This window comes from Crassostrea angulata, chromosome 6, assembly GCF_025612915.1.
Source record: "Crassostrea angulata isolate pt1a10 chromosome 6, ASM2561291v2, whole genome shotgun sequence".
NCBI classification, from domain to species: Eukaryota; Metazoa; Mollusca; class Bivalvia; order Ostreida; family Ostreidae; genus Magallana; species Magallana angulata.
This window is the reverse complement of record NC_069116.1, coordinates 30,255,611-30,277,975: the sequence shown is the minus strand read 5'-3', so window position 1 is coordinate 30,277,975 and position 22,365 is coordinate 30,255,611. Positions and strand designations below refer to the sequence as shown.

Genomic DNA, 22,365 nt, shown 5'->3' with positions numbered 1-22,365 from the left:
TGAGAAAAAATTATAACGACAGGTGCCTGTGAAAAACATTCAAAGAAAGTTAAAATATTAAGATTTATTTTCACTTAATGATTTGTGGCGAAAAAACTAAAATGTCTTTGTATATTATATCAGAAAAATATTTTGTTGCCAATCCAGCCAATTCACAAAAATTTGGTCACAAAAAAAACATTGTGTCAAAAGTATTCTGGACTGTAGCAAAAGGTGGGACATTTTTGTTATCATGTATAATTTATGAAACTCCCTATATAAAATTTGTCAAATTCGTACGTAATATGCCCTCAGAAGTAATTATTATTTACTCCAAGGCATCATTGTGGCGTCCGTCTACTGGATCAGTCGATCTTAATAGCTGAAATTTCGTACCGTCAGCGTGCAAATTACCATCATATCGCCAAATCAAATATCATATCAATATCCATCTTCTCAGCAAGCCATATAGAGTTCCATCCGGGTAATTAATTGATTGTGTCCGCACTAATTCCAAGTCAACGCATGTTATACTGCAAGAGGCCAACCACCGTTGTTTCCATTGCTCCTTGTTGCTAGATAAAGTCACATAGATCAGCTGAATTTGCTATAATATGAAAGTTATTATATTTCAAAATCATATTAATATTTAATGTGGAATCACCCAACTGTACAGCAATATATTAATATTTGATTAACCTCATAAATTAAACTTGTATGAAGCAAAGAGTATGACAAATGAGTATGACAGATGTAAAAGAAAAACTTAAAAATAAACTACATCTATGTTTATAGATATGTCTGTAGCAAGTTTTACCGAAAAAATCCTATACATGTATATGAAAGATTTTGAAAGAAGGTGTAAATTTTAGATATTATTTTTAATAATAGTTGTTGTTATTTTTTCTGACTGTTTATCAAAATATCATGGGATATTTTGTAATGGATATAGCGTAAGTTGCCGTTTACAAAACAAAACGAACAAACTATATATAGTCTGTCCCGAGATATTTTTGCTGCACATTTGGACGATTTTGATAAAAAAAAAAAAAAAAAAGCAAAACAAAAACAAAACATATACCTGTGAAAGAAATGCAATGAAAATCGATGAAAGGGAAAGTTTCCAAGATAACTTCATTCACACATTATTACTTTTCCCTTGTAACATTTCACAGGAACGAAAACAGATTTCCTACGGAGATTTACAATGGGCAATGTTGACATCTCTTCTCCATTCGGAAGTCACTCGGAATACCTCGCAAAATATTTCAACGTTATCATCCGGGCATCATATATGGCTGATGCAATGCAAAATCCCCGTAGACTTTCTATTTTTAGCCGTGTATTGAAACCTGACAAGCTAGAGGGGCGTTTCAAAAGGGAATTCTTGGGATTTTTTCACACTATTGAATGAACATCGTCTGAATCAAGAGGTATTTATAAATATCGAATAATTTAAGAGAATATGCGGCAAAAATTGGGACAGGCAACACGTTTGTAAAAAGACGTTCGGGCTCGGTATTCCAAATATGTTGGTCAAGTGATTCGAATTTTCTCAGATATATTTTGCAGCATGGGGCCAAATGTGAAAACACGATAATGACGAGTTTAACGTGTGCATGCTAAAAATGTGTTTAGAAACATGTTTAACCATTCACGATAACATCATATTTTACAATCATTGCCTTACGCTCGTATAATTACATTACCTGCGATAAGGAAACTCTTGGGGAAAATGATTAGAGTTTTAAAAACTGTTTTGACGTTTCCGCGTCACAACTGCGGTATACCTGGCTGCAGCCCTTCTAAAAGTGTCAGAAAGGTACTTTGCAGAAATGTTAACAGTTGTACAGAGCAGAAGTTTGACGTTATCGTGGTTGGAGGGGGACATGCTGGTACAGAGGCTGCGTGCGCCTCGGCCAGGATGGGGGCGAGAACCTTACTACTCACCCACAAAATCAGCACTATAGGTGATTTTAACTTGTCTTATTGAATATCATTTAATATGAGTGTGTATTTGTCCAGAAATGACAAATAGTCTATAGCCAGCAACCTAGCTGTTTATTGTTATAAATATCAGACATTATATATCTGTAATACAACTGTGTTATAGTTGTTATAGAGCAAGTTTTATGTGTCTTTGCTATAATGTGAAAGCTTTTTGTACAATAGCACAATCCTGACTGCACAATTACCGGTAGTTTGATCAGTTGATTCTGTCTCAAAATTATAGCATTGCATGACAATGAACATGCTGAAGTTAGGAGTGAATCCTTTTGAATGTCTGAATGCATGATGAATGAGACATAGTTTATTAAGTTTTGATAATACTAGATGAATTCACCAGCTGCTTAAAAATGTGTTGATTTTTTTTCTAGGTGAGATGTCCTGTAACCCATCATTTGGGGGGATAGGTAAAGGACACTTGATGATGGAGGTGGATGCTTTAGATGGGGTCTGTGGAAGAATATGTGGTAAGTTTCATTGTTCATGTAATCATTGTATTAGTAATTCATCATACATACATTTATATATATCCTGTATATACCATACTTAAGCTCACTTAGGCTCACAGCCAGTCTTGCATAGGCTATCTGACTCGGGACGTATACACTAACAGGATAGACAACTTCTACATTTGCCATGATTATTCTCCAAAATATCACATGATCCTTAAGTTGACCATTAAGTTTTTAGAACTCCTTTTTTATTTGGATATTGAATAGTTAACTGATTTTATTTGCTTTTGATGACAATTTTTAATCCATGTTTGAAATATTTTTATAGAGAAAGAAAACAAACATCGGTTTTTATGATTTACAACTTTTTGCATACCTTCATGCATGGTTCAAAAGTGGGTCTGTTTGCTATAGAAACTCTGTTGTAATTATGTTCAGATCAGAGATATAAAGTGCAATTAATTATGAAAAAGCAATTCTAAAATAATTTTAAGATGGTTTTTTAAAGGTTTTGTATCATTATATCAGATGACAGGATAGATATAGGAAGTTAAACTGACATATGAAATCACATACTGCCAGAACTTAGCTAGACTTGCATGTGTCTTAATTTTTTTTGGGGGGGGGGGGGGGGGGAGAGAGAGAGAGAGAGAGAGTAACAAATGATAAAAATCGGAGAGGGATACGCTATTGCAACTAAGTGATGGCCAACTTATTAATCAGTTCTCATTTTCATGATTGTTTACAATATTATCAAGCAGTGAGAAAGTGAATCTCTTTGGTTTTTGAAGGTGTGAAAACAACATTATCTATTTTTTTGAGAATCTTGTTTGAATTTAGTATTAAAGTACTTTAATACATTTATTACATTGTATGTAAGGATCATTTGAAAATCTGTACTTTCAAATAGGTATATAAAAAGAAGAACTCAGGCTGAAGTTAAAACAAGATGATTCCATATGTTTTTGTATATCTTCAAATATTTTTCATTCCCTGTACTGTACTTAAAATTGAATAACTGTAAAAAATAATAATTTTTTAAACAAAAATGCCAATAAACTAGCATGTATGCTTCCAAGGCACTTGATTGAAAGATTTGTATTTTGATTGATCATATGTATCTTCACTAAAACACATTTGAAACAGTTGCATGGTTATAATTATCAAGTACCGGTAACTGATTCAACCTCTGGATAATGTATTTGGAGTTATCTTTCTTCGAAAACTTAATATTTCGTTTTACAATTTTAGATAAAACTGGAATCCACTACAGAATGCTAAATCGCCCAAAAGGACCAGCAGTTTGGGTAAGTTGAAAAACATTACATTTGAAATTATTCTCCATATTAAAGCCATATACGCTGTCATTTATTTGAATTTTTTAGAATTACTGAATTAGGGCTAGAATGGTTTAATTCCACAAAATATACCATATAAAAATTGTCAGTAACTTGTTATACTGTTTTAAAAGTTTTTTAAGGCCCGTGTACATCAGTTAAGAATTTTTGTCTTGCAAGACAAAATTTTGTAATGAGCGTGGCGATATGCAAGTGACCTGGGGTCAACAAATCAAAGATTGAATTGTGCATCCTCAGTGGAGACAAATATGTCGGAAAAGCGAGGCAGAAAGTCGGATAAGTTAATGGACTCTGCACGAAAGTGGCACAAAAAAGAGGCGAATGCTAAATAAATAGAAAATCTACATTGGTGACCAATTTAAATTCCCCCTTTAATTTTTTCTGTCTAATCCATCGAAACCTACCGCTAAATAAATGTCACCCTATATTAAGTTTATATATAAATATATATAAAACATATTATTTTGAAATAATAGAGTACTTTACTTATCAAATGATTTTGATGAGAGCCTATTTATTTTGATAAAATGTAACTATGTAACTGTTTAACATTGGATGCTTATAGCAAAATGGTTTTTCAAGGGTCCTAGAGCTCAGATAGATCGGACATTGTATAAAACGGAGATTCAGAGAGAGGTTCAGAATTCTCCAAACCTGACTGTGATGGCAGGGGCAGTAGAGGATTTTATCCTAGGACAGTGTCACAATCCAGACCTTGATACAATGAAACAGAGATGTTCTGGTGTAATTTTAGGTAATACATGTACTGTGGAATCATCAAAATTTGTTGGGGCCAATTTTTGTGGATTGCTTAAATTTTACAGGTTTGTGTGGATGTTATGTTATGTTTAACTTATATCTAAATGGAAGTATGATTTCATAGCCCTAATTTATTAATTCATGGAGGATGTTAATTTATCGATGGGAGGTTCCCACGATTTCCACGAAAATTGAGCCACCACGAAATCTAATGATTCCACAGTGTAACAGTGCAATACAGTATATTATTAATAATGACAGGAAAAGCCATAGTATTTTCATGTAACCTTTCAAAATGTGGTAAAAAAGGATGAATTTAGATTACAACTTTAATCATGTGCATGAGAGCTATATTATATCTATGTTATTCTCATTTCAGAATCTGGAGAGAAAGTTTATGGAGAATCAGTGGTTTTAACTACTGGGACATTTCTTAGGGGGATGATTCAAATAGGCTTGGAGGAGTTTCCTGCTGGACGGATGGGGGACCAACCAGCTATAGGTTTGGCCAAAAGTTTGGAAGATGCTGGCTTTACTATTGCTAGACTTAAGACAGGTAAAGTTAATTCTTGTGTGGGATTTACTATTTTCTTGTTTTTTAATAGCTTTCTGAATGTTCAAAACTGTTTTGCTGTGAAGTATGTATGAAGTATGAAATGGATTTATTAGATTGCATTTGCTTCCTATGCATAGCTTTATAACTTCAAAAGAAATGTTAATTTTTTTTTTTGAAAATGAAAGCTTTTTAGAGAGTATTTGTTTTAATGTTTGATATGTTTAGGAAAAAATTGATGAACGAGTTATCTGTAGATTTTTGCCACATGTCTTCTAAAGTCGACTTTTTTCCAAACATAGTGTAATACATGTGTTACCCTTCATTTGAAATTTTGGCATTGTTTCACCTAGTCTGGGTATCTCACCAATTAATTTGAAGCCTAATCAAATTTGTAGCACTCACCCTCTTGGCTAAAATATTCTAGGTAGTAACACATAAAATGTATCAAAATGTGATGCGTTAAAATATACAGATCTTCACTTTAAGTGTCTATCCGTTTATTTTTGCTGATTTTTGCTTGTTAATTAATCATTGTGATTGTTGTTTATTGTTGTTTATACAGGCACTCCTCCTCGTTTAGATAAGAGATCGATTGATTTCAGTAAGACCGTGGAGCATGCACCGGATGACCCGCCCCTACCGTTCAGCTACCTCAACACAGAAGTCTGGATCAAGGTAAAATACCAAGTCTCAAGTCTGAGACTTAATTACGTTAGATTTAGATGGTATGAAATAATTTAGAAAAGAATTCATTATTAAGTTTTTCACACTTATGAGATTACCAATCCATCTAATATATAGATGTATTTTACCTTAGAAGGGTTTTAAATTGTCTCTTTATATATTCAACAATAACATCTATCATAAAAATATCATCAGTCATATTGATTGAAGTTGAAGGACAATGAAATGATTAGAAATAAATTGAAAATACATTTGAATTTCAATATCTTGAACACAGATATCTTGAATACAATGGATATGTCAAAAATTTGAAAGTCCCAATAACTTATTTTTTTTGTAGTTTATCCTCGATGTCTCGAATACTCAAGATATCTCGAGGTTTTTAAACAGTCCCATCTAGTTTGAGATAACAAAGTTTGACTGTAATTCCTTGTAATCTTTTTGTTGATCATTTTCCCAAAGGGTACATGGAATTAGTGGAAGTTTTTGTGGGGGTGATCTTTTGTTCATTTGTGATCTACATTGTATATTGGTACAGTGGAGATTTAATTTGGATGTGAGATTTGATTGTGACATACCGGTACTTGCCACATATGTAACCCTGCATTTACAGTAGAGTTTAAAAATAAAAAAGGAAATGGATGACTCAAGATAATTAGAAGTAAGGAGAATTATCAGAACTAGAGGGTCACTTTGAGAGACTAACTTCAAGAGATCAAAGTGTGAGACATTGAGGTAGAGTCATATGAACTCACTTATATGCCATTTCCATGGATGATGCATAGGCATTTAGAGTTACTTTGTTCTATTAATTAGGTTTCAGATGCTGCATTTTCAGTCAATATTTTTGAAGATGTAAGACTTGATCAATTTTATGAGCAATTGCAATTAAAAGCTTTTGGAGCAGGTCTTATGGTACAAGGTAAAAAAAAAAAATTAAAAGTCCGAGAGGGATTGGAACTCATTAATGCAGATTATTAGTGATCGACATATCAGTATATCATTATTTCTTTGTTGTTTATTTCCAAAGAAAATATATCACAATATCAAGGTGTCCAATCCATCTTTACAGCCGGTCCAGTCCATAGTAACTAAATAGGAGCCCAATTAAACCCACAAATACCAGCCATGCTTCAGATGATTCTGTTTAAAATGCCCCATGTTTTCAGTAGAATTATCATATTAGAGTTTTGGGAACAGATCCACAACTAAGTTACTGAATGTGCAGCTTTGTCCATGCAGACTTGAAAGGTCGATGCATCTGGGGATGCATTATACAAGTCACACCTCCGACATTGTTTGTTACACGTAAATTCTGTTTATGAAGAGTGAATGGAGCAGGTCTATCACTATAATTAAGCAGCAATGACTTTGTGCCCTTCCCTTACCATACCCATGAGGTTGATTCATCTAGAAATGCAAAATACCAATCATGTTTTCATTGTTGAATTGACATTACATTTTTAGGTTGTTTATATCAGATTTCTGAGCATATTGAAGTTGTAGTTTAATAATGAAAATATATGTTAGAGAGAGAGAGAGAGAGAGAGAGAGAGAGAGGCACTTCAGAGGTGACATTTCTAGCATTTATAAGGCTTTTTGATATGGTCTCATAGAATGTCATATCAGATTAGTTCCACTTTCATCATACATGTTTTAAGAAGGCTGCATGGTCAAGTATTTATCCATCAGTTCTACCTTAAAAAAATTATATATATGATACTTTTAGCCATAAATTGTTGTTGATTTTACATGAAGTAAAATTTTTTTTCCAATTTATTAGCTTTAAAATTTGAATGTTTTCTTAAACATGTATATTCCTATTGATCTTTTCTTTACAAGGAGATTTATATAGTCTAAAAATGGCCACGTCCATTGACCCCTCTTAACATGAAATGCTTTTATAGGCTAAATGTCATTAATATTATCTATAAATACTCAAATTCAAACAGAGGTATCTTGCAAATCTCCAATTGTTGTCAATACCTCGATATTTTGTTAAAGCCAGAAGACCAGTTACCATGTCATATGACACACACAAATGAGGAGGTAGAAAAAATCGTCATGGAAACCATTCATCTGAACAGACACGTGCAACAGGAAGTCAAAGGGCCAAGGTAGGTAACTGTTGCAAGCCCGATTGCCCCAGACAGTCATACATGTCATCCATCTCTGTAGCAGCCAACAAAAACCATGATGACAAGCTGCTACCACCAGCTCTGTCTGTTTTTTATTTCTTTGCTTGTTGGTGTACACGGCTATACTGTTAGAATAACCATTAAAGACAGGGGCAGAATCCCTGTGCGTGCATGAGGATCTAGTCAGGAGTTTCCAACCACAACAGAGAGGAGTGGATGGGTGTACTAGAGAGCTTGACAGTTATTAGTCAGTAGTTCTACATGTAGTGGGAGGCTGGTAATTAGATGAAAGGGGGGCTATTGGTTTACATAGGTAAATACCTCTAGAGGCAAATCTGATTTCTGAGTACTTCTAGAAAGCCGGTGTTCCTATTATCTAATTGCCTTGCTTTGATCAGATTAGTACAGTAAGGTTACTATGTTATAAGGCTATTGTTTGGAGAGAAATCAAACACTGCTTGCAGTGATGTTATGTCTCTGTTCTTTTCGTTTAAATATTAACTTCAAAGCTTGCATGCTGCTGTTTGTAAATATTGCTAATAGTCCGCTGTTTAAATAGTATTGACAGTTGTGATTTCAAATCTTTGATAACTCTCATACTTTGATTTTTCATAGTAAAGGGTATTTAAAGGTAATATTGATAGCATCAATACAATACCAGGTACAGTTAAACTTATTCAGTATGAACACGATCGGATATAGCGAAATCTCGGTTCACAATCTATTGTGAACTCTTTTGAGTCCTTGGTAAAATTAATGTTCAAATCTTTGCAAAATTTTACGGTTATAATGAATTCAGATATAATGAATTTAAGGATACAGCAAGCTGATTTTGAGTCCCATAGAGGTGAATGATAGTGAAATTTGAATTTTTATAACAAATTTATTTATTTAACAGTTTAAAAAGTTTGCACTATCACTTAACATAATAGTTTGAATGAATATATTTTCACATAGATTCTTCAACTCACAATCCGAAAATTAAAGGTATCAAAAGACAATATTTTTAATACAAGCCTTTAAGTATAAAAAATTATAATCTGGTGAAAGAAAACATGTATACAATGAATTCACTATAGTTATTATAACAAATTCATTAAACAGAAATAACAAATTATGGATATAACAAAGTACATCCATTAGTCCATAGGGCTTTGCTCTAACCGAGTTTCACTGTATTCTTTAATATGGCAACAAGAGAAAATATTTGATGACTTACAGACCAACCAATCCTTCCCAGTGTTATAGCATGTTAGACAAGAATTTCATATTAATCCCTGATTTTTAGGTGATTCATTTAACTGTTGAAAAGAGACATATCTCTTTTCAGACTTAGGACATTTGTTAGTGGAATTTTTGTCAGTTCAAAGTATAGAATACATATTTAACAGGATCTTTGATCAGTATTTGAACCTAGCCTAGCTGTGTCCCAGAGAGCTTATATACCCACTGAGCCATCTGGCAGTGGAGACCGATTCCTGTCTCATCTGATGCCCACACATTATAAAATGCCACACACAGTTTGCTTTATTAAAAACATTGTCAGACTGATGTAAACAAACAAAATCAGACAGAATTAGTCTAGTGAGGTGCACCAGTTTACAGATGCAGTGTTAACTTTTTCGGAAAACAAATGTAAAGATAAATTCTGCGATAAACTTAATGAATTTATTATCTTCCCGTTATCCTGGTATCAGATTTTTGGGGGGCAATTTTTGAAATTGGTGTACTCTGACATGCACAAGACAATGCTTATTTACGACCCAGTTTGACTGTAAGTAAACACTTGACCCTGAAGGATTTAGGATAACAAAGTTAAAAATGTACGAATTGTTTGAAATCTTGATAAATGGACAGCATCTCATGTGGGGCTTTAGATGGCTAACAAGTGATAGTGTGCCAGTGTGTATCATGTACTTGATACCATTTCTGTGGCTACAGACTGATAGTTTCTTTCAAACTCAGATCTAGATTGTTTTGATATATATGTAAAGGGGATTTTGTAAATCATTTGTTAGTTGATTAGTTTCCAAAATTCTTTGAATAGAAGCTCTCCGGGGGTTAGTCACAATGAAAAAAGATTGGACCGAAAATATTGGAGTCTGCAAAAAGGGAAAAAAAATATATTGCATGGCATGTGATTTTTCTTTTCCCCCCAGAAACTTGTATCATTTATCCATCACATGAAAAGGCTTTGTGGAGATGTATTCCTCTTCTAATACATGTCTGAGAATGAATGTCTGCTGCACAAATAAAACAAGGATGAAAAAAACCTGATCAGGGAGCATTATAAATCACATTGTATTGCATCATTGTGTATTCTGAATCTATGCATGCATAGTTATTAAGTAGAAGAGGGAAAAAGAGAGGAATTATTCAGAATTGTGGAAAATGTCTTATGAAGTGTTGTGTTGACACTTGATTCAAAGAAATTTGCTTAAGGCGATCTTTCCTTTAAGTTTAGGGGCAACCAATTGAAATTTCTCTTTTGAACAAGAATCGTCCATATGAAATAAATTTATTTCGATGAGATGGGAGGGCAGTTATACTTGGTAAACCTCAGAAATTCTAAGGCTTTTGTTGTCTCACACACAGAGTGTGGCATCAGAAGAGTGAATTAAATGACAAGATGTAATTTTGTATTGAATTTTATGCTTTAATTGATAATACTTTTGAGAAGGTTTGCTTTTAAAAGATGAACTGGGAGGGGAAACAAGTTTAAAATGAATAAATTCAGTACAATGTGGCGTGGGATTCACTTCATTAATTGTTGGAAATGAAAATATTGATAGTCCCAAAAGATGCGCTTAGAATTGGGGAGATATGTCTGTTCATGTTTTTATTTGGATGGGTAGAGGGTAATAACAAAATATTTGGTATACTTTGTTCTTGTATGTGTAGACACAATTAAAACTTAGAAACAATTTTGAAATGCACAGTAAATTTTCATCAATTATTTCTTCTATAAAAGAATGTTTGACTTTCTTGACTACACAATAGCTTAATATATTGATCAGAATGCATTGGAAATTTTGCAACTCAAAATTTGGTGGTGTTGGGGGGGGGGGGGGGGGTATACAATTCAATTAGTTGTTTACAATATTTAAATCATTTGTCTTAAGAACACAAATGGTGTTGTGTTCTCTAAAAAGATAAAAGCAAAAATTGTTGTTTTTGTCATGTCTGAATAGAATAAATCATTTGAATGGGGGGATTTTATGCTTTTCTAGGGGGCATTACTCAAAATATATGTAAATAATATCAGTACATTAACAGGAAACCCCAAGCCTCACGCCACTATCTGACAACTCTGCAGTTCAATTTACTTAAAAGCTAGGTTATGTAAGAAGACAGTAAACGAACATTTATAGCCAAAATAAGACATGTGCCTGTCCGATCAATACAGCAAAGAAACCTACAGCAGCCATTAATTTTGCTGATCAAGGGGACGTAGGATTTTTAATTTCCATGTGATGATTTGGCTTTTATTTTTACTTTTTTTGCTGAGTATGGTTGAATAGAGGTCACTTCAAGGTCAGATAGGAAACATGTGGTCCAATAGACTGGTCTCTCTCGTCCCAGACAGTTTGATGATGTTTAGATAATAAAGATGTGAATTCTCTATAGCTGCAGGTTTTTTGGTGAGTTCGATCATTTTTATGCCTCCCCTAGTCACAATAATTTTTATGTGAGGAGAAGATGGTATTGCAGACATTTTTTTATTTTAAATAAAGAAAGAGTTTGAAGATATTGCCTTCATTTGCACATATTCATGGTAGAACAAGTGGGTGTTTATACAAAGAAGGACAGATTTTAGAAGATTCAACCAGTGAATAGATTTATTATCTAAATAAATATACATGTCATAGAATGTGAATAGAACAACAGACCAACAGTGATCATGCCATGAATAATCAAGGTCAACATGATATACGAAAGTCACCGCGGATGTGAGGGTTGCTGGAAGTGTGAGTCTCAGCTCGACTCATGAGCAAGCTCGAGGTGTTATCCGAGTTTGACTCGGGGGTAGCCTCATGGCTAGGGCGAGATCTGTAGGTACTGCGAGAGCTTAAAGCACTTATACAGTCATCCATGTTAATACTGTTGGTGTCCTCAATCCCTGATTGTCCTTGACCCTCTGCGAAATCCATTTGACCTTGATCTTCGTCTTCCTCGTGGTGCTCCTCCTGGTTGATGGCGGCTTGCGTGGTCATCCAGTCGGCTAAGGCAGCAAGATTTTCCTGTCGGTAGCGATCACAGTAGATGTACTTGGCCAGGATGTCAATGTGTCTGTCGAAGCAGATGTAGAGAATGGGCTGGATTGTGCCCTGAGTCCAAGCAATGAAACTGAAGGCCTGGTACATCTTTGGTCGTTGTTTGAATTCCGAGTCAACAAGAATGAGCAAAAACAAAGGGTACCAGCACAGAACAAATGCGATCGTGCTGAGCACAAACATTTTAGCACGCTGACTGGAGTCTTTGATCATGTGACGGATGTTGCATGTGGAATTGAGTGGATTGTCCGTGATCGTGATGGATGATCGGACCAACATGGAAACACGATTTGGATGGTTCATCTGAATTTCTTTATAGAGTTTACAGATAAAGTGGATTACAAACAATACAGCCAGCGTAATGATTATAATCCACATTACATGAGCCACGTAACCTGTCTGCTTCCCTAACACAAAAGAACAGCTCCCAATTTGGGGATGAAAATCAAAATATCCTCCTATTAGTGTAGGCCCGAGATGTAAAATAGTACTGGCTATATACACAAGAATGATGCCAAAAATAACGCAGCACAAAGAACCATGAGAATTCCCACCAATGTTCACCTCTCCGAAGGTGTAGGCCTCTGTGCACACCATAGCAACCATATTGAATATGGAGGCCGTGATAATGAGCACATATGTAGCCCCGAAGAAATCACAGTCCGACGGTTTGATTTGTGTAATCAAGTTGTTGGCTATTGGAATGCAGTAAGCAGCCTTTAGACTGTCCAGAAAGCAGGCATGAACGAGGAAAGCACTGGTCAGTTTCCTCATTGTCCGCCTGATGAAAATAAAGATGGCCACGAGAATGTTGAGAAGAAGTCCGAGGACGGCCACAAAGTAAAGATAGTAGGCCTCCTGGTGGTACGTCTGCTGTGTGGGGGCATGCTGGTGCTCCGCCTTTAGGAGGGCTGGTTCCTGGGGCCCCAGGTTGCTGAGAGAGTTGCCAGCCACACGGTCTTGATAGCTGTGATTGTAAACCGATCTCTCCATGCCGTTCATTCATAACGAGCAAAAAATCCACAACCTGTTAATAAAAAAAACAAGGAGACAAATAAATAACAAAATATTTGCAGTACTGGAAAGAAAATATTCTTTGGAGCCCAAACAAATCAAAACATTACTGACATTTTTGAATAACAGACATATTTTCCTCTGCTGTGAATTTTTTCCTTCAAAATTGTTGTTTCTAATGAAGATTCCAAACGTTAGTATGCAGTAATTAGATTCTATCATACCCATGGGAAAGGCGTAGTTTTTGTAAACTTTAACAAGAAGTGGGCTTTGACAAAAAATGTTTACTTTTTGTGTAATATTTCACAATAATGGTTTAAATTCTCAAGCTATATACCTGATATAACAGTTAATTTATTCTAAATATTGATTTTGGGTTTGAATTTTTATCAATGCTCAGGCAGAAATGTTTATAATGGAGTCCAGTCCAGACCACACTGACGAAACCAAAACATGGTGTATTTATTTGCACTAATCCTGAATGCAAATATTGGAAGATGAGGCATTGTGTCTTCTGGATAGAATATTTATACTTAATTCTTGTTCAATGAATATTCTTTATACACTTGTCAAGTACAATTGCCCGGAAATCTGACAAGCTCTGTTGGTAATCAGAACTATTTTTTGTTGAGAGCAACACAATTGATCAGATATTCTTTCTTTCCCCGTTCTGAGCTGCTAGCCGTTTTAGCTGTCACAAATTTTCTGTCTACAATTAGAGATCAACTCCGCCTTTGGTATTAAATACACTGTACTGGAAGCTAACAGTGATCAGAATTTTAATTATACTAGGTTTGTTCTGCCACACTAAAAAAATATACATTAAAAATTGATGCTGTATAATCATTCCTGTTACCGGTACCTAAATATCAGCAAGATGTTTGCACTTTTTTAAAGATTAGCAAATAAGCATCGAAAAGGGTACTGGTATTCCAATTGCTCTATATTCATGGATAATAGGTTTCATATTACCGGTATACCGGAATCTCTAACTTTAATTTATCTATGATTTATATTAGGTTTTTTTGTCAAACGTAGCGCACAATCAATGACTGTTGATCAAGCTTTCAGTATTCGAGATGCAAAATTTTGAGCAAACTAGCTAACTTTCAAATGTGTCAGTTTAATGTCAGTAGATACTTCAAAATTAAGAGAAAAATAACACAATGTTATTACGTACTTAAGTTTCTTATGAACCCCAAAAAACAAAGCTTTAAGTAATTGGGGCTTTTGATAGATAAGAGGCTATTTTCATAAATTATTGGATATGAATATAGAAATAAAAGATCAATTTTATGTTTTATTCATAGAGTCTAGTATTCCTATTTCATATAGAACATGAATAATTATAAGCAATCAGGGCCTAAATAATGCTGGGGTTCTAATATTGTGAATTTCTATATAAAATATGTATATATAGTTAATAATTGATGATAATTCTTTAAAGCAATGTATAATAACAGTTATATTCAGCACAACTGATTGCTTTCTGATTGAATGAACCAGTTTGCTGTGTATAAATGTTTATCTCAACTTAATAATATTTAGTCATATCTTTGAGATAGAATATTGCGTTAGTGCTATGAAGATAAAATTTGAAATGGAAAATAGACTTTTATTCGTCTTCATTAATTAACTTTAGCATCTTAATTTAACTATTGAAGAATTGATTAAGCATGGTAGCTTATTCATTTGATTGAGCATGTTACTGATCTATGATAGAGAAAAATATAGATATCGGCATTTATTTCTTGCCTGGAATTTGGGTGCAGTGGTTGTTCAGTTCAATTTTTTGATTTTTAAATTGGCTAAATTTTTCCCGATAATGATGTTTATTTTTCACAGTAACAATGCGCAGAAAAGGACTTCAAAAAGATATGACTTCGTTTGATGTCAGGTGTCTAATTCCGAGCATAATTTTGATCATAACCTTGAGAGTGAAAGATGAAAAACAAAGAAAGAAGATATTGTGTAAAAATGAACTTCCATGAATCTGTTTTGATCAGGCTGGGGTTACCTTTGTTTAAGGGCAAAAGTCAACATAGCTGGGGATTGGCAGTCACGGAAGATGGAGACCATCAAAGCTGTTGCATGCCCATTCAGAAGGGACTCTCTTTTGTGGTTTTAATTGATTGTAGTTTGTGGAGGACTTTGAAAAAAATCAGATGTTAGGGAGGAGATGCAACAGGAAGACATCATCCGTGACAGCTATTGTACACTGGTAACTTCAAACCATCTTTGATATGGTCATGTGATGTTGCAGAAGACAGTATGATCTTTCTTTATGACAATAAAGCAAGTTTAGTGTTTATGTCCAGAATGTGGATTAAACGTAATCTGTCTTATAGTGTGCCACTTTGGATGACCTTTGGGTCTTAAATATGTCTTAAAAATGCCTCTATTCTTATAATTTGTAGGAACAACTGAGTTTGTTGAAACTCCAAACAACCATTTATTTACACAAATTAATTTCCAACAAGTTTCTCAAGCAAACTTCACGCAGCTTTTTTAGAAATGGAATAAAAGAACTGCTAGATCATGGAATTTAGATATTTAGATTTGTTTTACTCTACAATGGTACATTTTTAAGGTATGTATTGATTGGCATGTACATATTGTGTTGACCTTAAAACCTTGCAGGCAACTTGCCTCTGTCAGACAAAAGGACAATAAGTAAATGCATAGTCTTTTAGTATTGACTTTTGGAATTTGTCCCACTGTGATGTTTGTCTCCCGTAACTTTGCAAGCTGTGTATTAATTTTCTTCATTACGGTACATTCTTACACATTGCATGCCTATTAATCGAGTCTTACATATAGGATTGTTAATTGCAGTACAGTAATATGTTATCACTTTTCCTAATATCTGTTGTTTATTTTTGATTATCATGTTTTGCAAACCATATCGCATCTTGTTTACGGTACATGTAGTGTTGTAGAAGTAGGATTGTTGGGCATTTGGTGTCGGAAAAAATGCCAGAATTTCGTAATTGTTAGCAGAGATATTGGACACGAAATGATAAACACGGCCACATACTGATGACCAGGAGCCATTTAGCCTCATCAACTGATCAGAGACACAGAAGAAATGGCAAAGTACCACTGACAGAACAAATGTAACAATCAAATAACCAGAGTGCAAATGTGCTCGCTGAAAGTATCAGAATGGAAATGTACCCACTGATTTCACAGAGTGCAAAATTCATGTACTCACTAAAAGTATCAAAGTACCAAGGTAACCACCAAATTATCACGGTGATAAAATACCAAAATACTACATAAAAATGCAACTACAAAAGTATCACAATACTAATGTTAACTCAACAAATGTCTTAAGTCGAGTATCACAGTAAAAATGAATATATTAATGTACCACAGTACAAATGTTCTTAAAAAAGTGTACCACAGTACAAATGTTCTTAAAAAAGTGTACCACAGTACAAATGTTCTTAAAAAAGTGTACCACACTGCAAATGTTCTTAAAAAAGTGTACCACAGTACAAATGTTCTTAAAAAAGTGTACTAAGAAAAGTACTATAGTACAAATGTTCTCAACAAAGTGTACTGTACATAACACATCTATGTAAGTACCATAATTCACTTGCACTTAGTATAGTTTACTGAGCAAGCATAGCAAAGTACCACAGTAAAAATGAATCTAATGAAGTACCACAGTACATATGTACTCAGCAAAGTAGTTCATTACCATAACTCCCACGAAAGTATCACAGTACTAACTAATACAAATGGGTCAACGAAAGCTCCAGTTATAAGCTGACTTTTAGTATGAACTTCATCCCCCTCCCTTCCTTGACAATTTATTTTCATCTACTTTGAATAAAGTGTCATTTAATTTCCTTGAAAATTGATTTCAAAAACAGGGCTGCATTTTACAAAAGAACATTACATGTGAAAAAGTTGTAAATATTTCTACCTCATGGAACTATCTTTAATGAATAAAATTTAATATACAAAACCAGAAATTTACAGCTATTTTGAATTTTACAATTATATTTAAAAACCATAAAATTGAAACATTGATTAATATGTGATTTATAAGTATGGTATTCATTAATTTGGTCATAATTCTAAGTTCCTTTGTAAAATGCAGCCCAGCTAGATTTCAATCTTATTGTCATGACTTGTAGAAATTCCATAGAAATTTTGGTTACAGTAGCCATTTTTTATACAGTGTGTCAATTTTCAAATGATTTTTACCAAACACTGTAAAATTAAGTGTTTCTTTTAAAGGTATGAAACACGATGGCACAATGTCTGTTCAATGAAAACAGGTTTTGCATTTCCTACAACTTGCTGTATACTCTAGCTGATATACAGAGAAACATTGTTGGCATGCTAATATGTGCTAAATGACAGACAAACAGCTCAGACCCATCTCTGCAACACTCGCAGGAATTTCAAAATGTCTAATGCAATGCCTCTCTGCTTTCAAAGTGTCATAATGAAACTCCCCAACTCAGAATAATTTACAGCTCCTAAAAACTTGTAGTTTATGTTGTTGGCTGATTTTGAAGAAAAAAAAGCAATTAAAAGTTTTTTTTAAAGAAAAATCTGAAGTAAATACCTACCTTAAATGATGCACTTTGTAATTACACTATTCAATCTGGAAGAATCTTGGATTTTTTCAAAGACATCTTATTAGCCCAACTTAATTATTATTCATATTTGCTTTGGAATAGAGCTAATATTTGCAGAGTGACATGATGTTATTATCAGTGTCAAATTTAAAGGGAAGTTTTCTTCTGTTAGTATTTATTATAAAAAAAAAAAAGATTGTGAAGATTACTTACAGTAAAAGGTATTAGAAATCAGGTGCTGATTTCCAAATCATAGTGATCCCTCCATATAGCAGAACATAGTGTTCATAATGTTTTCCACATCAACATGAAAACTTTCTAATCTTCACAGCATAAGTAAATATTTCCTCAGCTTGTGAGAAACACCAGATGTGCAAATCAGATGATAAATTTTCGGATAGAATCAGAAGGCAAAAACTGATCGAGAGAGCATTGATACCTTGCCCCCTTCTCCCCGCTTCTTCTTCGTACAGTCGTCCATTAATTAACCCTCTTTGAGAATTTGGTTACAAACATATACTTTACAGTCATAGGGTCGAAGAAAAAAAAAGTGGAGAGCGAAAAAAAAAATCAATAACGTAGAAGCTGAACTCTTTTGTGCAAGACCCAGCTTAGTGGGTTTCCTGCATTTATTTGTACAGCCACAGGATATATTCGCTAGCAAAGTCTCCCTAGAAGCTATTTCTTTAGATTCGCAAGCATGGGCGAGAAAAAAACAGATAATTGGCAGTTTTTGTTTGTGAAACTGGTAATTAGGACTTGGTAGGGAAAATTTTTGAAGAAATATTTAAATATTGTTAAAAGGGTAATACACCCCTGCACAAATAAACCCTAATGAGACTTGTATTTACTTTTTTTTTCCCCATCCCTGATGATACCATTGATTTCTGAAGGATGGCTTGGATGTATAATCTGTTGTATCAAATATTGAGATTCATCCAGCTATTTAGCCAATAAAACCAATTACAGCAGTCAACTCCTTTGACCTCAAGTCTCCAAAAACTAGACTGCTCACCAACTTATTTAAAAAGTGTTTTTAGACTATACAAGTTTTTAACTTAATTACTTTTTTCTGCAGTTATTAATTTCTTACATTCAATTAATTAAAGATGTTACAAGGGTATTGTTTTAATTATTTCTTACAATTTGCAGATTGCTGATAAAAAGTGATTTGTAAATTTAGGAAGTCATATGATCTCATCGCAGTCATTTTGACTGTGAAAGGAAAATGTTTGGTATCATATTGTGTTGTGTCTAAAAGAAAGGATTGACTGGAAAACCAAGAATTATTTGTTTGATTTGTTCCGGGATCCTTCAGACAGCATGTGTGTGTTAACCCTCACAATCAATATCATAAGAACTAGAGATGGCATCTCTCCGATTGTTACAATAGATCCTCTTTGTGGCAGAGGGAACATCGGTACTCAATGGAGCATTGATTTTTGACAGCAAGAGTAGCCCTGTCCATGGTGACAAAGGGGGCCTGAATCTACCTGATGCTTGCTCCAATATGTGTACCGGTCACAGCTTGAGATGATAATCTTGTCCAGAGTCATTGAAAGCCATCAGAAAATCTAACTAAAAGTATGCTTCACTTATAAAGATTTGTACTTTATGAAGCACTTAACTTGCTCTTCTTTTAAAGTTTGTTTGCAGTGATAAATCTCCAGTACGTCATATTGCTAGCATGATAATGATATTTATTGGATTTAGTATTGGGTAACTAAACTGACGACTTCTAACTGGATGAGAGAAACTTTGAATTAACTGCTACCCAGCCTTTTAAACTTCTCGTTTCTTCACAGAAATTCAGTTTTATTAACAATCTCTGTAAAATGTAAACAGTAATTAACCAACTTTTTTTTCTGGCTTAGAAGTCCTAGATTGATTTTGCAGCAAACTTTGTTTTGAGATTATCTTAAAAGTGAGGTTTCAGGTCACATGGTCAATCAGAATAACTAGGCTTGAGAAACAAACCCATTTGTGCCAGCCGAAGAGTTGTTAGGTAAATAGACATAGCTGTGCCATTCTGAACCATTCAATTATCTTGTGCAAAAACAGAAGAACAAAAAAATACCCCCAAACTGAAACCATTGCTCTAGGTATTAAGTATTTTTACAAATTGCAGAAAGGCTAGAATTGTCTATTTTGACTATACGAGTAATTAAAATCACTTCTAGTGTCCTTTTGTTTAGGCAAGTTCAAATTTCATATGAGCTTGCATGGTATATCATGTTATTCTATTTCAGTAATTCATAAAATTGAGGCTGTCTCCTAGATAACTTTGCCTGAGAAAACAATGTGGGCTGAAGTAGAATAAAATTGTTTTTGTCTAAGCGCAAACACTAGTCGATTGAACCTTGCAGAAAACAGGGCTATAGAGTCACAGAGTCAATGAAGCTACAGAAAACCCCCGATCATTGAATCTTCCGTCGGAGCCTGGAAAATTACAAATTTTAGCCAGGAATGTCACCACACATGGAATATTCCCAGGATTCCAAGGATAAATGACATCTAGTCCGCAATGACAGTCAATTATTACATCAAGACGAGCAGTCGTGCAAATATGCATTAACTTATAGAAAGTCAAGGGCATCATCATTTTGATATAAAAAGAGATATATTGTACGTGTATAAATTTAAGTAATTTTCATTTGCTTAGATTTTTTATGTTAAAAAATCATAATGGCTTTTTTTAATATTCAGTCATAAAATTTTTAGCTATTAACGGTATAACTTAAAATGCTACATGTGTTTTAGTTGGAATATGTTCAAGTGGTTGCATATTGATTTGGTAGACACTTCAAATTGTTTATAAAAAAGTTTAAAAATCAAACAACAATTTCTTTTTACAATGTTCAAATGCACTATTGGATATTATTTAACATTGATTTATAATCTTAAAGAAGATGATAATTTTAAATTTTACAATCATTGGCGAGAGGAAAAAAACTCACCTGACTGATTTAAAATCCCTATTTCACTGGCCGTCAACTATCACACTTCCCTTCATAATTCTGGTACCATAGAACTCTTAAGAAGCAAATTGCTGAGGCTCAGATGGGAGGAATTATCAGCATGTAGGTAATATCACCGGAAAACTTAATGGACTGGTAACATTGAAAGATACATTGCAGGAAAAGTTTTATCAAATTTTAATTGCCCATTTAAAATTTTATCTGGAATTTTATTTTTCTTTAGATTAGCATGAGTAACCTTTAAGTAGCCCCACCAGAAAATATGCTTATCATTGTACAATGCATATATTCATCACATGCAGAAGTTACCAGCTGCTGAAATGGGGCCCTCACACAGGGGGAAGATATATAAGACATGCTGCGAGCACAAACAATATGTAGAATATCAAGAGGAATGGATTGCAGCAAATAAACACTATGTTGATCGCTTTTCACAGGAAAAAGAGAAACATGGCTTCTCGCAGGCCTGACGGTTTTGTTTATTTATTCCAGTTTATTTTGACTGGAACATGAAAGAAATGTCTCTGCAGTCTGATTTTCTGTATGTAGCCTTGATAAATGATACAAATTTTCCTCACAATGTAAGCAAGATTTGGCACCTATGGAAACATCATTCATACAACTGTTAAATGCATGGAATTTATGGTATTGTCCGTGATCATAGAATGTTTCTGGGGTTGGTTTTTTTTTCATAATTAATTTGTAGTTGAAAATGTTGAATAAAAATACAGTGAAAGTTAATTATGATATTTATATACCATAGCATGTTTGCTGATATTTTTTTCATTTTAAAAAAAATTTCATAATTTGTTAAATATAGTAATTAATGATTTGCATTAATTGTGCAAAATAATCAATAAAACAATAAGAAGAAAAAGCGATGAAAAATAACAATAAATCAATTAAATACCTTCTGTTATTAAAAATGATTTAGTGTAATAAAAAAAATTAAGGAGAAAAACGAAATAAATAAAATGCACTCCTTCATTCATTGATGAAATATCTTGTATTAATCATATTATTATTATAACCATTAGCTTATGTGTATTCAAAAACATTAGAAAAAGATAATGTTCTCATTCACTCATGGTTCCATGCGGGCACCAGAAGGAGTGCATTCATTCAATGTGATTACTTCAACATTGCAACTTCAGAGGAATGGCTGATCTTAGTCAAAATTTGTATTCATTTGCATCAAACGCAACAAAACATTTAAAGGGTGTATCTTATCATGCCTTAATTCATCTTAATAAAAATGCTGCTTCAAAACAGATGATGCTTCTTTCTCTCTTTCTTTTTCTCTCATATTCAAATATTGTTCAGTTGCTGGTGTGTTTTGCCAATTTGCGATTTTCATTTGATATCAGCCAAAAGTCCCATGTGAAAGTGTTCAGGCCTCACCTGAACCACATTTTGTTAGGAGGTGGGCCTTTTTGATTCAGAACTATATGTGTTTGTGTGTGTTGTTTAATGTCCCATCAAGATTGAATAAATTGCTAATGGAAGGTAATTATTCATTCTAATTGATGGCTATTACTTTTACAGAGGAGAATTTTAATCTTTTGCCA

At 33.8% G+C, this 22,365-nt stretch overlaps 2 protein-coding genes across 4 annotated transcripts in view; one reads left to right on the top strand and one right to left on the bottom strand.

Annotated features, from left to right (window-relative positions):
• Positions 1–1,501: 1,501 nt before the first annotated feature.
• The window catches only part of LOC128188597 (protein MTO1 homolog, mitochondrial-like), a 32,792-nt gene continuing 11,928 nt past the window's right edge, over positions 1,502–22,365 (top strand). The window contains exons 1-7 of the mRNA XM_052859744.1: positions 1,502–1,949; positions 2,358–2,453; positions 3,690–3,745; positions 4,379–4,550; positions 4,935–5,111; positions 5,674–5,786; positions 7,800–7,912. Coding sequence (XP_052715704.1) covers positions 1,715–1,949; positions 2,358–2,453; positions 3,690–3,745; positions 4,379–4,550; positions 4,935–5,111; positions 5,674–5,786; positions 7,800–7,912 — 962 coding nt within the window. The 5' untranslated portion in view covers positions 1,502–1,714. The remainder of the gene's footprint in view (positions 1,950–2,357; positions 2,454–3,689; positions 3,746–4,378; positions 4,551–4,934; positions 5,112–5,673; positions 5,787–7,799; positions 7,913–22,365) is intronic.
• Positions 11,745–21,230, bottom strand: LOC128188598 (alpha-1A adrenergic receptor-like). Of its 3 annotated transcripts, none has more exons than XM_052859745.1 (2): positions 20,777–21,230; positions 11,745–13,234 (listed from the first exon to the last, which is right to left on the bottom strand). In XM_052859745.1, exon 2 carries the CDS (start codon positions 13,207–13,209, stop codon positions 11,854–11,856), a length of 1,356 nt encoding a protein of 451 aa, XP_052715705.1. In that variant the 5' UTR covers positions 13,210–13,234; positions 20,777–21,230; the 3' UTR covers positions 11,745–11,853. The 3 variants fall into 3 exon arrangements, with proteins under 3 accessions (XP_052715705.1, XP_052715706.1, XP_052715707.1); XM_052859746.1 differs by lacking the exon at positions 20,777–21,230 and adding an exon at positions 18,033–18,882; XM_052859747.1 differs by lacking the exon at positions 20,777–21,230 and adding an exon at positions 13,336–14,008.

Bases quoted from the DNA above. Each gene is read 5' to 3' on its own strand.
- LOC128188598 (XM_052859745.1), bottom strand. From the start codon at position 13,209: ATGAACGGCATGGAGAGATCGGTTTACAATCACAGCTATCAAGACCGT.